Genomic DNA, 17,822 nt, shown 5'->3' on the forward strand with positions numbered 1-17,822 from the left:
TGTACAACAACAGGACAGGTCCCTTTAAAGAGGGAACCAAAAAAGAAACCAAAAGCTCCTAATTCTCCCAGGTTCTAGGATGTGTGAATCAAGGAGGTGGAGTTAGTCAAAAGCAGTAGAAGGTCTGTAGCTTTACTGAAATGGCGCCCAAGTGTAATATCGTATTAGAAGTAGGACATGGCTTTGTCTGGCAGCTATACTACATACTTTCCCTGAAACAGCCTGTACAATGCATTTATTATCTGGCAGCATTGAGGTCTGTGTGCTGACAAAGTGACCCCTCATTGTGTCGGGGTCTCGCATGGACAGAAAATGGCATCTTCATCGTAGGAGCTGCGGATCAGCCGTCATCCGCGAGCCCTAAATCCTGCATTTGCTCCCCACCATCTACTGATCACACTGACTACATGCATCCAGTTTTATAACTGCCAGCCGATCTGAGCTATTCTCAGAAAAAGCAGTGACGTGTAAGGTCTAAAAGACAAAAAATAGCAAAACTGGATCACAATCAGGCACCCGGCTCATGTTCCCCGAGCATAGTAAAACACAGCTTGTTCTGGAGGGCAAGAAATAAGACGCTGCTTGTCAGGCTTTCAGAGACTTGTGGTAAGGAGCTGCAGCTGTGCAAATTATCCATGAGTCACCGTGAGTAACAGGAAGTTACACAGCGGCCATCTTGGTTGAGGGCAAACATTTAACCCCTAAATAGAGTGCTACATAAAGTGACATTGTGGGTCAGAACAGTTTCATATGAAGCTGGGATGTGTGGAAAACTATAGGCCCAGAATAGTTAAGGGAGAAATCTATATCCTAAATATTTGCAGGGAATTGTCGATTATCCTCTGGTGATGGGATGAGCTCAGGCTTCAGCTGCGCTTGTGCTTGATAAAAAAAAAAAAAAAAAAAATTATATATTTTTATCAGTGAGCTGAGTTTTTCATTGATTCCTTTTGCAAAACATACGTTTCGATCACAACTTTTCTTATTGGCAACCGATAAAATCGCAATTCTGGAGTTTCAATTTCTCTTTCATATTTTGATAGAACTTTTACAGTTGCAGTAATACTAAATATGTTTATTTTTGATGGGGAAAAGGGGGGAGGGGAGGTAATCAGAATATTTATAATTTAAAGCTTGGTTTAGTCCCCTTTGGGACCTGACCCTATGATTGCTTGTTTTATATAGAGCAGTATATATTGAGAATCAGTCTCCAATGAAGACCAACCTTTGGCAGCGCTTCCCGAATACCAAGATGGGAGTCAAAGGGGCCTTCATCAGGCGACCAGCTGCCATGGTAACACTGCAACCATGTCATGGAAGGCCAATGGAGGCTGCGGCACAAGTACCACTGAGCGTCCCATCTGAACGCCGCTATCAGAGATTGACAATGGCATCTAAATGGTTAACAGCAAAGACCAGAGCTCCGCTCCAGCTGCTGCCATTGAAGGGTATAAAACACAGCCGGCATCTACCACCTGAGGACAGCACTGCTCCTGTCCCCTCTACATACTTGCAACTCAAGTGTGAATGTATTGGTACATCCATATGTTCTATAGGAGTTAAAGGGAGTGTCTGCCTAAACAGACAATATAAACTAAAGCACAACCTTGCACACAATATAGACACTATAAATATAAAGGCTATATGGTGACTTTGGCCACAACACTTATCGCTGGAAAACATTGGCTAGTAGTCGCTCTTACAGCACATATGCGATACAAGTCAACAGGTCACAAAAATATCTGAAGTAGTTTGACTTCTTGTCACTTGCAACCCCATTCACTTGTATAGAACCGCAATATAGCAGCAATAGCTAGCAAACTTTGCTTGCACAGTTGACCTGTGGCCACAACATTACTGTTCTAATCGCTGCCTCCGTTCTGTAGAAGAGGAAGTTTAATCAAAGATGGAAGTTATCCTACTCTGTGCACCACTAATGTGACCACGAGTCTCAGTACACCGCTCTGCACGCTGGCTGACATGTCCATGCCTCCCATCACTGGCAATGGACAGCACTGGCTTGGCTGGGAGCAAGCAACATCTGCAGAGAAAGCTCAGGCCTACGCCATCAATCACCAGTGATGGACAGTGCACTGAGCCTATGGGCTACACCAACGGTGCACCAAAATACTAATTAGAATTTACGATTAAACTCCAGTTTCTGCAGCACAAAAGGCTGATACAGTGCTACAAGGCAATGTGCTTACACAGACACTGTGGGCAGACTCATCACTCATACCCAGAACTAGTGGACTATCATACATTAGGGTATTTCCATCATTACAGGCTAATTTTGTTGCCTAGTCAAGCAGGATTTACTAGTCAGTGGATAATTCTTACAGCTACATGATTGGTGACGGTCCTGTCGTTAATTGTTAACACCTTTTAAAGCTCTGGACATTAAATTACATAGACATAAGATAAAAGTCGGCCAAACCTGCTGATTTAGGCCTATTTGGGGGCCTCTGACTAGATTATGTTGAGGTGAGAAGGATCAGACCTGTTGGATATCAGCCAAATCCTTTGACAGGTGGGAAAATTTGGTTCCGACAGTGCCGCCATCACGGTGAGCATAGCAGCGATCATATGTGGAGGAGTTGGGAGCCTAATAAAGGTTCGTATGGAAGCTAATGTGTATGGCCAAGTTGGTGAACATTAAATATTTAATCAAAAATATATGACAGATTGTCCATCTAAAGAGATTGATGTACCAGAAGAAACAATATAAAAAACGACCCATAAGTAAAGAAGCGGATTCTTAGACTTTGGGTGTGTTAGGGAATGTAGAGGAATCCAAACTGGCATAAAAAGTTGCAAAATTTGTTTGAAAAGTTGGGCAAGACCAAAAAAAAAAAAAAAAGTGGCATGGCTCAATGCAAAATGTCAAATTTACTATACAGGCAATTCAGAAAGCTGCAAGCTCAGGGATGGCAGGTTTCATTCTTTGAAGGATAGGCAGAGCAAAAGGTACACACAACATATTAAGCATGATAAGTATGCATATTAAACATTTTCCCACCTCTTTCAATGACATAACCCAGTGTTCTTCTAATACTACAAGGGGGTAGCTGACAATGTCTAATGCTCAGAAGATGGGGGTCCTTGCCACACTGCTAAAAAGTCAGCTTTGAAGAAAGCAAGCGGTGGGACCATAATTTTATTATGCATATTTAGCATGAGAAAAGAACACCTGAAAATTACAGTAAATTTACACTTCAGATTCTAATGGTAATGATTAGGGCTGATCGAATATCACCAATAAATATCCGACGAATATGCAAATATTCGATGCACAATGTAAGTCTATGGGAAGCCCGAATAGTTGATATTCAGCAACTATTCGGGTTTCCCATAGACTTACATTGCGCATCGAATAATCGTGAATAGTCGAATAGCGGCGACCTATTTGGAAAATATTCGCGAAGTCGAATATTTGAGATATTCGATGATCCCTAGTAATGATCCATCACTAATTGTGTAATGCAAATGGGCTGAGATTGTGGTTTCCAAAAGGCAAGGTCGTAGTGTATATAATCTTTTGGGTTAACAAAAAAAAAAAAAAAAAAATTTAAAAAATTCCTGTTCATCTTTTGAAAACAAACAAATAGAAATTGTTCTCTTGTTCAATGATTGGACTGGCAAAAATGGGGTGTAAAATTAAGCTGATAAATATGGATGACTTAGGCCGGTTTCACACATCCGGCTTTTCGCCGGTTTGCCGGATCCGGCGCTCTCCCATACAGTGACTACAGTACAGTGACAGCGCAACAAGCGCCGGTCACGTGCTGTCATGTGACCGGCGCATGTGACCCGGAAGTTACAGCGCTGTCACTGTACTGTATTGTCTGTACGGGAGAGCGCCGGATCCGGCAAACCGGCGAAAAGCCGGATGTGTGAAACCGGCCTTACATTGGTTGGTGGATTGGGTTCTGGAGCAATCGCTCTGCAGCAGTTGGAGCATTGGAACAAGCCCATGTATGTGTCATATTGATAAGCATTAATTGTAAATGCTATTGTTCATAAAACTACACAATGGATCAAACATCTTATCGCTAATTTGAAAACATTTTCTTTGTACGGTATCAATGGAGATGATAGTGCAATACTTTACGAACTGATGTCTTCTAAATAGTATCACGAATGGGATTTGAACATTGCACACTACACTTAGGCCTGTTTCACACGTCAGTATTTTGCATCAGTGTTTCATCAGTATTTGTTGCCTAAACCAGAAGCGTCTCCAAAACACAGAACAGGTGTCAGTCCTTCAGTTTAGTTCTGTAAGTTCCGCTCCTGGTTTTGGCATCCAAATACTGATGAAACACTGATGCAAAATACTGATGTGAACAAGAAGCGTCAGGTTGTCTGTGAGCATGGTGCATGATGTAACTATCGCTATTCAGCCACTTTATTCACAGTTTTTGTCCTCTATACAGTACCTTAGGAGTCTTTCACAGGTCAGTGATTCTGGTACGTACAGTATGTGAGTTTTTATACATTCCAGAGTCACGGACATACACAGACCCATTATAATCAATGGGTCTGCTCACATCACTGATTTTTCACTGACTGTATCTCCGTGTTGTGTACACGCGTGTCCGTGTGTTCCGTGTTGTCTTTTTTTCTGGCATCACTGATGTCCCACGGACAACACTATGGTGTGATCCGTGAAACACGTACCAGAAACACACGTGCACTTAAAATAAAAAGCATTTTATACTATCCTTCTCCAGCAACACTGTCTCTGGCCTCTGCTGACTGCTGCTTCGGAGCCGGCTAATTACTGTCATTCATATTCAGTTATGCACGACTCAGCGACTCGGAAGTAGCGGCAGCGGGGGGAAACAGCAGAGCCGAAGAGTTCAGCACCACGGACAGCAGGAGCGGGGATAGGTGAGTATACGTCCATGTGCTATCACGGATGACTGACACGGATCACACATGGAGAACCCACGTGTGCCGTGAATGACAGCACACGGAGGGACATGTGCATTTTTTTACACGTCAGTGAAAAACGTCTTTTTCACTGACGTGTGAAACAGGCCTCAGTCTGACTGTTTGCTCAATCATATTAATTAAATGATTATCTGCCCCTGTAAGTGACCCCTTAGTGTGTTTTACTCATAGGTTGTCAATACATTGTAATTTAATCAGCAGACAAGGCTAACGTCTAATGGGAGATGATGCAGCTGCATGATCACATTATGTGACTGACTGGTCAGCGCGAAATTCAGGAGCAAATGCTTTATTCCGTGAGGTGCAGGATGGAACAGTGTTGGGAGCCTCCATCCTTGTCCTCCACACCATGGAATATAGCATTTGTATAATTAAATTATGATGGCCGTGGTCACATCTTATACTGCCACTTTGCATTATACTTCGGAGCATCAGAGTTCTAGCGATTATTGTGCAATAGCAGGACTTGTACTAATAAGGGAGCAATACCAATCCTCGTCTTTATTGAGGTTGTGGAAAGATCTATGCTATACTGAAAACTTAGTTTTGTTTTTCCTTTACTATGTTTGGACTAGAGCTTTTTTTTTCCTAGGAAAAAAAGACAAGAAAGGGCAGGTGGGGTACAAGAGTAATGCGATTTGATGTGAGCATTGAGAACGCTTTGAGAGCATGCTTACCTTACTGGGTGGTTTCACCTTTACGAAGAACAGTGATTGAATATTAATTTGAAATAAAAGTCAAAAGAAAAATCAAAGTTCCAATGTGGACAGAAATCTTGTGGATATAGATTAACCGTATGCAACTTACAACCCTGACAGCACTAGATGTCCTGCATCATCACCCCACACCCAAAACTCAACAGAAATGTGAAGAAGGCATCTAGAAATTTGAACAGGAAATAGTTAGCAATGAGCGACAACCACCATGCTCGCATCTCATAACCAGAAGTCAGATGCTCGAAAGGGTGCAACTCGTGTAAGGGAGTATGGCAGTAAATGGGGATGCGAGCATTTTTCCAGATTTCCTGAAAAATACTCGAGTCCCCCATTGGCTTCCATTATAGTCTGTACACGAGTCGAGCCCATCCGAGCATCCGACTGCTCGTTATGAGACCTGTGCATGGTAGTGTTCGCTCACCACTAGAAAGAGTATAAACCACACACTGCTTTTCTTGAAGCAAAGATGTGACCGCTGCAGACCATCACTGACCCTTAGAGGTCACATACTATGCAAGCCCAATGATTGCTTTCAGTGGTCATGTGAATTATGGTCATAATATAATTTCTGCAAGATTAATAACACTATTGGAAAAGATTCATAGCATGCCTGTTTTTTCCCCCATTTTATACCATTTCTTGCTTTCAGACAATTTTTTTTTTTAAAATTGGAAACCACACTAAAGTGATAACGCTGTCTTCATAAATTACCTATCCATTCACTGGATAAGTGGTAATTGTCAGATCAACATGGGTACCATTGACAGGGCCATGACTGATCTGACTTTTGATCCCCCATTCTCCATGGCCAAAAGTCACACATGTGCCCTGCACCTCAAGTCTAGCTCTAAGGCCTAAGACACACGGCATTAAAATCGGAGCGAGTGGAGTGCGATAAAACATCACATTCCACTCGGACCAATATTAGCCTATGTGCCAGCTCCCATGAGTGATTATTTTCTCAGCCCTAATCGAACCAAGAAAACAGTCACAGCATGCTATGGGTCCAATGTGATCCTTGGTTCTCTCGCACCCATTCAAGTCTATGGGGCGAGAGAAAAATCACACTGCACTTGCAGTACACCGGTGTAATGCAAGTGCAGGGCGAGAATGGCAATAGCCGGCTACTGAGGAGGGAGATAATCCCTCCCCTCCTCAATACAGTCTCCCCCGCCCCTCCTCAGCGCTGGCTCTTCCCCCGCAGCTGTGGTCCAAATCGCATGATCGGACATCAGTCGCAATGACACTCGCATGACACTTGGCTCCTGCTGTGCTGCGTGAGTCGAGTGTCATGCGAGGATCGCAGTAGTCCCTCGAGTGGCCCCGGCCTAAGACTTAGAAAAAAGTATCATTACAGCGGCAGGACACATGCCATCAAAAAAAAAAAAAAAAGATCTGGAAAATTAAGTAATTACTAGCTTTCGAAAAGTGACTTGTTTAACTTGAGCTTACTCTTTCTGCAAACTGGTAAGGAAAAAATATCCATTAGCAAGATACATTTTCTTCCAGTCTTAACTTTTGGCTGTTTCTTGTGTCACAAACTTGAAGAGGATTCCACAGAAGATTGTTGAAATTATTAGAGATACAAAAATCATGTATGAAGGAGGTCATTTCTTTCCTCCCCGTGTGCGGACCTACCTGTCCATAGTTGTCTATGCCAGTTACTAATCTATTTAAATTTAACAAGTCAAAGGACGTCCTTAGGGCTTGACCAAGACTGGTGAGTCCAACTGCTTGAAGATTTTTTAACTCATTCATAAAGGTAGCGTGATTTTCCTTCCATCCGGCCTGCAAAGAAAGCAAAAGGATATATATACTCTTCAAACTCTGCTAAAGAACCAAGCGCTACGTCCTCCAGATTCAGCCAGGTTCACACTTGCGTTTCTTTTCAGTAGGTTTTTCACAGCTCTGCATTTGATGGAGGTTTAATATTCATTTTGGTCTACCCATCTCCAATTGATTTCAAGGATGAAAGGAAAAAAATAAATGACAGCTGGTAAAAACGTACGCACTTGGTCATGTGTCCCATAGAAGTAAATCGGATCCATTGACCACACAATGATGTGAACTCCTGGCAAAGCCATTGCGTACAAGGAGGCAAACGGAGTCCAAAGTCGCCACCGGCAGATCCAAAGCTGGAGACTATAAACTTAGTTTTTGCCTTATTGTAATCAATGGCTCCAACCCAGGTTGGTCTGAACCCTTTTTTTGGGAATCAGCTGAAATCCTCAGTCATGGACGTAGAACCAAAACGTAATGTGAACCCAGGTTTGGATATCATTGGAGTTAGAGTCAATTTGTGAATAAGTCAACACTTCTTACATGACAATACTTTAGATTTTTGTACACTTTGATGATAATTCAGTAACAGTACTAATATACAGACATAAAAAACAACACTTGTCCAAGAGATCAGCAAAGATCTGGGTGCCGAGACTGTCGCCAGACCTTACACGACTGGTGCAAATAACAGAACCGCTATATTTAAAGGTATGGGGGCTCCTTGTGATTTTTTTCTGTAAAATGAATTCAGAAGTTTGGCCCAAGGCCTTTCTCACGAGGTGATTGGACATCTGTCACAGACATGAGGTATCAGTATTTGTTCGCTTTTTCCATTCATTGCTTTTCCGTCTGTTAAACAGACTCGTTTTGTGCTCAATAGAAAATCACAGTACTGCAAATACTGATACAGCCATATTTATAGCACTCCTTATAGACTTTAATGAGCTACTCTATCTGTAAAATAGCAAAAAAAATATAAAATTTGACCATGTGAATTAACCCTATTGATTTACAGCAGCACTGAATTTTGGATATGGATGACATAGTTACATAGGTTGAAAAAAGACCTAGGTCCATCTAGTTAAACCGTCCTCCATCAATTATACATTTTGTCACCAAGTCATTTATAACCAACAATGTTGTGTGTACTGAGGAAATCATCCAGCCCTTTTTTTAAAGCTGTTCTAGTATCTGCCATTACTACCTCTTGTGGTCGGCATTCCACAGTCTGACCGCTCTAACTGTAAAGAACCCTTTCCTATTTAGCTGTCGGAATCGCTTTTCTTCCACTCGCAGTGAGTGCCCCCTGGTCATTAGTATTGTCTGTGGAAGGAATAAGTCATGTGCCAGTCCTTTATATTGACCACACATGTATTTATACCTATAAATGAGATCTCCTCTGAGACGTCTTTTTTTCTAAGCTAAACATATCTAACTTCTAAACTTTTAAAATGTGGAGCCCAAAACTGGATCCCATATTCCAGATGTGGCCTTACAAGTGATTTATAGAGGGGCAACAATACGTTGGGATCACGGGATCTAATCTCTTTTTATACACCCTAAAATCCTGTTTGCTTTAGCAGCTGCTGCCTGACATTGAGTGCTGCTGCTCAGCTTATTTGTAATGTGAATACCCAAGTCCTTCTCCTGTTCTGTAGTCCGAGTTTTCTTCCATTTAATGTATACGCAGCTATAGGATTACTCCATCCTAGGTGCAATACTTTACATTTATCAACATTAAAAACATGACAAATCCACTTATGCGAGAAGAGTCTTAGTCACACTTCTGGAATCCATTCTATTTTTACAAAAAGGGACACAAAGGAACCTCCGTCTTTTCCAGCGGTCTTTCCTAGCTCTTTGATGATCAGTATAACCTTATGCAATATAATAATGCACAGTACTCAGCTGGGGTTTTCTTGACTTCTTGTACTCTAGGCTGGAGCAATTGAGAGTTTTGGCATCCGAGATGCCAGATTCTGACCCTTCACCATTCTGTGCTTCTTTGTACGATGAACCAGTACAGCAAATGTCGTCTGATAGTAATCATCTTTTGAAAAGTTGACCTATATTTTTATCCACCTCCCCCCACTCATCAAGATGTAGATCAATATGTGTTAATAATGATCAACATATCTACAACCCATCAAGAGTAGCCCCAATCACTGAGGATGCTCCGGTGTCAGAGCTGGGAACGGCGGGCACCTGACTAAAGGTCGCTTTACACGCTGCGATATCGTTACTGATATCACTAGCAAGCGTACCCGCTCCAATCGGCTGTGCGACACGGGCAAAATCGCTCAGACCAGTCACACATACTTACCTGCCTAACGACGTCGCTGTGACCGGCGAACCGCCTCCTTTCTAAGGGGGAGGTTCGTTCGGCGTCACAGCAACGTCACTAAGCGGGCGCCCAATAGAAGCGGAGGGGCGGAGATGAGCGGGACGTAACATCCCGCCCACCTCCTTCCTTCCGCATTGTCGGTGGCCGCAGGCAAAGTGAGGTTCCTCGTTCCTGCGGTGTCACACATAGCGATGTGTGCTGCCGCAGGAACGACGAACTACATCGTACACGCAGCAGCAATGATATTTGGGAATAGGGGGTGATGTCACCGATTAGTGATTTTGTACGTTTTTGCGACGATGCAAAATCGCTCATAGGTGTCACACGCAGCGACATCGCTAAAGCGGCCGGATGTGCGTCACAAATTCCGTGACCCCAACGAGATCGCTTGAGCGATGTCGCAGCGTGTAAAGCGGCCTTAAGTGTGATATGCAGCCTCCGGGATAAAATCTGACCAGACTGCTCCTGGCTTCATACAATACACAGCACACCAGAAACAGTCGAGCCTGATTCTGCACATCGCATACTTACGGCCAATGTGACTGCCGTTCCCGGTGCAGACAGCGGAGAATCCTTACACTGCAACACGAGGATTCACAAGTATTGACGTTTTAGATTAAACAACCCCTTTTAACAAGAGAAAATTAAAAACAAACAAAGCTGTCTGAAATCCTGAATATAAAGCCAGCGATCTCCGCACACTCCATAGTATAGGTGACCTGACCCCGGAGACTCTGGATGCTTTACATTTGTGATTGCAGATGTGGTAGCATTGCATCACCCATTATAACTTTATTAATCTAACCTTAAGAGGTTCTCAACTAAAGGAAATTCATCAGCAGGGTGCTGCAATGTAATCTGAAAGCAGCATGATTTAGTGGCTAAGAAACTGATTCCAAAGATGTGTCACTTACCAGACTGCTTGGTGTAGTTTTGTTACGGTTTTCTCTTCTTCAGATCTAGCAGCTCTCTGAATGCCGAGCTCTCCAAAACCCCACCCACAGCACTGATTAACATATTTCTGTGTACACTGCATAGGCAGAAAATGGACACTGGTGGGGGCGGGGCTATACAGAGCTCATGAATATACAGTCATGGCCAAAACTTTTGAGAATGCTACAAATATTAATTTTTACAAAGTCTACTGCTTAGGTTTTTCTAATGGCAATTTGCATATACTCCAGAATGTCATACAGAGTGATCAGCTTAACAGCAATTACTTGCAAAGTCAATATTGGCTAAGAAAATGAACTTTAACCCCCAAAACATATTTCGACAGCATTGCATTCCTGCCTTAAAAGGAGCAGCTAACATTGTTTTAGTGATTGTTCCATTAACAGGTGTGGGTGTTGATGAGGACAGGGCTGGCGATCAATCAGTCATGATTAAGTAAGAATGACACCACTGGACACTTTAAAAGGAGGCTGGTGCTTGGTATCATTGTTTCTCTTCAGTTAACCATGGTTATCTCTAAAGAAACACGTGCAGCCATCATTGCTCTGCACAAAAATGGCCTAACAGGGAAGAGTATCGCAGCTACAAAGATTGCACCTCAGTCAACAATCTATCGCATCATCAAGAACTTCAAGGAGAGAGCTTCCATTGTTGCCAAAAAGGCTCCAGGGCGCCCAAGAAGGACCAGCAAACGCCAGGACCGTATCTTAAAACTGTTTCAGCTGCGGGATCGGACTACCAGCAATGCCGAGCTAGCTCAGCAATGGCAGCAGGCTGGTGTGAGTGCTTCTGCACGCACTGTGAGGTGGAGACTGCTTGAGCAAGGCCTGGTTTCAAGGAGGGCAGCAATGAAGACACTTCTCTCCAGAAAAAACATCAGGGATATTCTGCAAAAGGTACAGGGAGTGGACTGCTGAGGACTGGGGTAAAGTCATTTTCTCAGATGAATCCCCTTTTCGATTGTTTGGGACATCTGGAAAACAGCTTATTAGGAGAAGAAGAGGTGAGCGCTACCACCAGTCTTGTCTCATGCCAACTGTTAAGCATCATGAAACGATTCATGTGTGGGGTTGCTTCTCAGCCAAGGGAATCGGCTCACTCACAGTCTTGCCTAAAAACACAGCCATGAATAAAGAATGGTACCAGAATGTCCTCCAAGAGCAACTTCTCCCAACTGTCCAAGAGCAGTTTGGCGCCCAACAATGCCTTTTCCAGCATGATGGAGCACCTTGCCATAAAGCAAAGGTGATCACTAAATGGCTCATGGAACAAAACATAGAGATTTTGGGTCCATGGCCTGGAAACTCCCCAGATCTTAATCCCATTGAGAACTTGTGGGCAATCATCAAGAGACGGGTGGACAAACAAAAACCAACAAATTCTGGCAAAATGCAAGCATTGCTTATGCAAGAATGGACAGCTATCAGTCAGGATTTGGTCCAGAAGTTGATTGAGAGCATGCCAGGGAGAATTGCAGAGGTCCTGAAGAAGAAGGGTCAACACTGCAAATATTGACTTGCTGCATTAACTCATTCTGTCAATATAACCTTTTGGTACTCATAATATGATTGCAATTATATTTCTGTATGTGATGTAAACATCAGACAAACAATTAAAAACCAGAGGGCAACAGATCATGTGAAAATATAATTTTGGTGTCATTTTCAAACCTTTTGGCCATGATTGTAGACAACTACCTGCCAGGAGGTATCTAGCCCTGTAGTGAGTCTATAACTGATAAAACGCTTATTTTATTGATACTACAGCGAGCAGCCCAGTAAGTGACACTGATAGAATCAGGGTCTCTGTCCTTACATAATGCTGCGCTCTGATTAAATAGCAAAACCCTGCTGACAGAATCCTTCCGAATACAAGACATCAGTTTTATAACACTTCATAAAACAATCTATTACATTTATAGGAGAAAAAAAACTTCATAACAAGCCTTTATCCATTAGCCCCAACTTCACTGCCCAAATCTGTCATTGCTATGTGTTTATATCTTGTGTAATAACATAAGCGTCCTCTGTTTGCGCCAAGTAATTACACCCATACCGCTGTGGACCAGAGCGGCTCAGATCCCCCAATATCAGTAGGTTGTGGTAGCTGCACTGCTCATCGGCTAAAGGGGGCTTGTGGCCGGCTGCACAGTTCAGTAACCAAGCCAGCCCCTTTATCAGCCATGACAGGACTGGTTGAGTTACTGAAATTAGTCAGTCAGCCAGAGTCACAGCACTGCCGGCACGAGGGGTGTCTCTGGGGAGACGGTCAGCTACATTATAGAGCTATAAGAGATGCCCATTATAACTGGCGGACAACAATACCTGGCTGGTAGATGGCCTAACTCACCCAGGAGGTGCAAGCCCCCCAGAGGGGGACAGGAAGGACTAAAGTCAGTCCACATAGGCACTATAAGCAGAGTACCGCACATTCTGACATAAAAAGTGTATTTATAGTGAGCACTACCATGCTCGGGCACTTGGTACTCGTAATGAGCAGTTGGATGCTTGGACAGGCTCAACTCGTGTACAGAGTATAATGGAAGCCAATGGGGAACTCAAGCAGTTTTCCTGAAGATCATCCGGAAATATGCTTGAATTTCCCATAACCTTCCATTATACTCTGTACAAGAGTCGAGCCTGTCCAAGCATCCAACTGCTCATTACGAGTACCAAGTGCCCGAGCATGGTAGTGCTCACCCATCACTAGTACTGAGCACTGGAACATGATAGTGCTCACCCATCACTAGTACTGAGCATGGCAGTGCTCACCCATCACTAGTACAGAGCACTGGAACATGATAGTGCTCACCCATCACTAGTACTGAGCACTGGAACATGGTAGTGCTCACCCATCACTAGTACAGAGCACTGGAACATGATAGTGCTCACCCATCACTAGTACTGAGCATGGCAGTGCTCACCCATCACTAGTACTGAGCACTAGAGCATGGTAGTGCTCACCTATCACTAGTACTGAGCATGGCAGCGCTCACCCATCACTAGTACTGAGCACTGGAGCATGGTAGTGCTCGCTCATCACTGGTACTGAGCACTGGAGCATGGTAGTGCTCGCCCATCACTGGTACTGAGCACTGGAGCATGGTAGTGCTCGCCCATCACTGGTACTGAGCACTGGAGCATGGTAGTGCTCGCCCATCACTGGTACTGAGCACTGGAGCATGGTAGTGCTCGCCCATCACTAGTACTGAGCACTGGAGCATGGTAGTGCTCGCCCATCACTAGTACTGAGCACTGGAGCATGGTAGTGCTCACCTATCACTAGTACTGAGCACTGGAGCATGGTAGTGCTCGCCCATCACTAGTACTGAGCACTGGAGCATGGTAGTGCTCGCTCATCACTAGTACTGAGCACTGGAGCATGGTAGTGCTTGCTCATCACTGGTACTGAGCACTGGAGCATGGTAGTGCTCGCCCATCACTGGTACTGAGCACTGGAGCATGGTAGTGCTCGCCCATCACTGGTACTGAGCACTGGAGCATGGTAGTGCTCGCCCATCACTGGTACTGAGCACTGGAGCATGGTAGTGCTCGCCCATCACTAGTACTGAGCACTGGAGCATGGTAGTGCTCGCCCATCACTAGTACTGAGCACTGGAGCATGGTAGTGCTCGCCCATCACTAGTACTGAGCACTGGAGCATGGTAGTGCTCGCCCATCACTAGTACTGAGCACTGGAGCATGGTAGTGCTCGCCCATCACTAGTACTGAGCACTGGAGCATGGTAGTGCTCGCCCATCACTAGTACTGAGCAGTAGAGCATGGTAGTGCTCGCCCATCACTAGTACTGAGCACTGGAGCATGGCAGTGCTCGCCCAGCACTGGTACTGAGCACTGGAGCATGGTAGCGTTCGCTCATCACTAGTTTATTATTTTACCAAATTTCTGTGGACTTTCATGGACTTTCTATTTTCACTGCTCTCATGTGTGCGCTCTCTTAAGTGCTCCTGCCTCATTCATATATATCTATGCACAAATTATTTTCACCCGCTGATCGGCAGCCTGTTTACACTGCAAGATGGTGAAACGGGTGTTCTTAAGACGGCAGATTCCCAATTATCTTTCAGTGTAAATGCTTCCGTTCTCATGTCAGTTTCCTTCCAGAGTTGTCAGCAAAGGGGCCGTATTTTTTGTGTCCTATGACGCTGTAAACTTGGGTTTATTGCGGACCATGAGTCCTCGACAAAAGAGGAAAAAAAAAAAAAAAAAAGCAAATTTTGATCAATCATGGAATTCTCCTATTCAAATTAAAGGAACCATTAGAAAAAAAAAAATAAAAACGATATCGCTTGGATCCCCCTCGTCTCACCTGACAGCTGTATTTTTTGCTTACTAATTCACAGTAAGAAGCTTGGACTTCTTGGATTTTTTTTGCCATAAGAGGAAAAACCAAAAAAACATTGATGGCAAAAAATGGAGAAACCAAAAATTGATTAGGCTCACTGATGAAACGTCCATGTTTTTCTTCATACACCAAAATATATATATATATATATATATATTATATATAAAAAAATTGGGATAGAAAGAGGCCTGATAGGGCGGTACTGCCCCAACATTGGGGATTTGCGGGTGCAGTGAAGGAACATGTCAATCTTAACACGCACAAGTATCTCCCACACACCACTCCAACCGTTTGTGCTACTTGGTGCAGCCCTCCACACACTGCAGAGCAAATCCAACATTGGCTCTGTCAATCGTAAAGCACCACTCCAGCGTTATTTTTTCAGCACTGGAGTGGCGCTTTAAATCTAAGCCCCGTCACATACTCACCTTCCAGCAGCTTCACCTTTTACAACACCGCTCCAGTCTTGAGCACAATTTTGTGCCCATAATTTCTTACTGTCTAGAAAACAGAAGTTACATCACAAGCGCTCAATGTAAGTCTATGAGGCCAGAACGAGGCTCCCATAGACTTGTATTGAGTTGTGACCTCCGATGCTCCACGACACACTGGAGCCGTCAGAAGGTCACAAATCACCGGAGATGGACCCCTGGAGAAAGATGAAGATGTTGGAAGGCGATTTAAAGCACCACTCAAGCGCTGATATAAAAAACGGTGGAGTGCTGCTTTAAAGGGGCTTTATAGTTTTAGCTGCAGTGTTTTTTAAACTGTCCCCGTTTTTAAAGGGGTTGTCCACTACGCCGACAACCACTGGTCAATCCGCATGATTCCGCCATTTAAAATAACTACACTTAGAAGACATTTACTCCTCCGGTGCAGACGCTGTTCCAGCGGTGTTATCACTGTCTCTCCCAGAGTCACGTAACAGACGTCACACGTAACAGACGTCACACGTGACCCCAGCGGTCACTCACCTGCGACTTCACTCTCGCCCCCTTTAGAGAGATGACTTAAATCTGGAGGAAGTCACTGCTTCTGCTCTCGCTCTTCCTCGAGGTGTATGGCAGAAGTCTGAAGCCGGGGAGAGCGAAATAGCCGCTGATTGATCGCTGGAATCGAGTGACAATTCAGTTACGTGATCCCAGGAGAGAGTGACAACACCGCTGGAACAGCGACTGCGCAGGCATAAATATATGTCTTTTAAGAGTAGTTATATTTAAAAGGGAACCTGTCACCAGTTTTATGGCCTATAAGCTGCGGCCACCACCAGTGGGCTCTAATATACAGCATTCTAACATGCTGTATATAAGAGCACAGACCTCTGTGTAGAACATAAACACTTTATAATGCTCACCTAAACCAGTCGCTGCGGTGCTGGTTGGCCCGGTGGGCGGCGCTGTTCTCCGTGACCGGCGCCTCCTATTTCGCCCATCTTACTCATCCGTCTTCTGAAGCCTGAGTGCACGGCGCGTCCTCGTCATACACACTTGCTGGCACTGAAGTCCTGCGCAGGTGCACTTTGATCTGCTGTGCTCAGGGCAGATCAAAGGATTGTAGTGCGCTTGCGCAGGACCTCAGTGACAGCAAGTGTGTATGACGTGGACGCACCGTGCACTCAGGCTTCAGAAGACGGAGGAGCAAGATGGCCGAAAGAGGAGGCGCCGGTCACGGAGAACAGCGCCGCCCACCGGGCCAACCAGCACCGCAGCGACCGGTTTAGGTTGAGTATTATAAAGTGTCTTATGTTCTACACAGCGGCCTGGGCTCTTATATACAGCATGTTAGACTGCTGTATATAAGAGCCCACTGGTGGGGGCCGCAGCTTATAGGCCCCAAATCTGGTGACAGGTTCCCTTTAAATGGGAAAACATACGGTTTGAGAAGGGGTTGTCCTCATAGTGGACAGCCCCTTTAAAGGAAACTACTCTCCCTCACTGGCTCCAGCACTTAACTCTCCTCCACTGCTATTTTCTGCAGTTCTGACAAACAGCACTGCAGCCAGTGACTTGAGCGGCTGTGCCAGACAACATGGCTTAGTCCACTGATTAGCTGCAGCGCTGTGGACAGGACACCCGCACTGCAGACAATACAGGGACCAGCGGGGAAGACTGAACACTGGACCTGGGGAGGATGAGGAAGGCACAGTTTTAAACTGCAGCCAGGGAAGTGGGAGTTTTGACAGTGATTTGCCTACACAGGATCACGTGACCCCCCCCCCCCCCCAAAGCTGTTGGTAAACTACAACTCCCAGCAGGCAGTGACAGCCTGCAGCCATCAGAGCATGCTGGGAAGTGTAGTTTTTGCAACAAGTGAGGCCACAGGTGGGATTTCCCAGCAGGCAGCGGGGCAGGTGTGAGCAGTCCCTGCAGAGCAGGTCATTGTGTGACCTCCCGGGGGGCGCCGTACTCCGGAGCCCTGTACTCCGGGAGGGCCGCCCACAATGCCTTGCGGCGGGGCTGGGGAGGGGGGTGTCGGCCATGTTCCTGTCAGTGGAGCGGTGGCGCTCGCCCTGGTGGCCAGCAGTGAGCCGGGGACGCGTCATGGCGGCTGTTTACCTTGATCCCATAAGGAGGCTCCTCCAGAGTGACCAGCATGTACCTGTCTCCTCTGCTGGCGGGGTCCCGGGCTCGGAGCTAGGAGACAGAGAGATGGGGGTGAGTGGGGAGCGGCGGGAGCCCGGAGCCTGCCTGCAGGGGGCGCTGCTC

General features: G+C 45.1%; 1 protein-coding gene across 2 annotated transcripts in view; it reads right to left on the minus strand.

The window, feature by feature from the left end:
* INTS6 (integrator complex subunit 6) overlaps positions 1 to 17,822 on the minus strand; it is a 59,311-nt gene that overhangs the window by 41,083 nt on the left and 406 nt on the right. For both annotated transcript variants that reach the window (XM_075337296.1, XM_075337297.1), the window contains exons 2-3: positions 17,673 to 17,750; positions 7,311 to 7,460 (exon numbers count right to left, since the gene is read on the minus strand). In XM_075337296.1, the coding sequence (XP_075193411.1) occupies positions 7,311 to 7,460; positions 17,673 to 17,750 (228 nt within the window). The remainder of the gene's footprint in view (positions 1 to 7,310; positions 7,461 to 17,672; positions 17,751 to 17,822) is intronic.

This window comes from Anomaloglossus baeobatrachus, chromosome 2 (assembly GCF_048569485.1).
Source record: "Anomaloglossus baeobatrachus isolate aAnoBae1 chromosome 2, aAnoBae1.hap1, whole genome shotgun sequence".
Lineage (NCBI taxonomy): Eukaryota > Metazoa > Chordata > Amphibia > Anura > Aromobatidae > Anomaloglossus > Anomaloglossus baeobatrachus.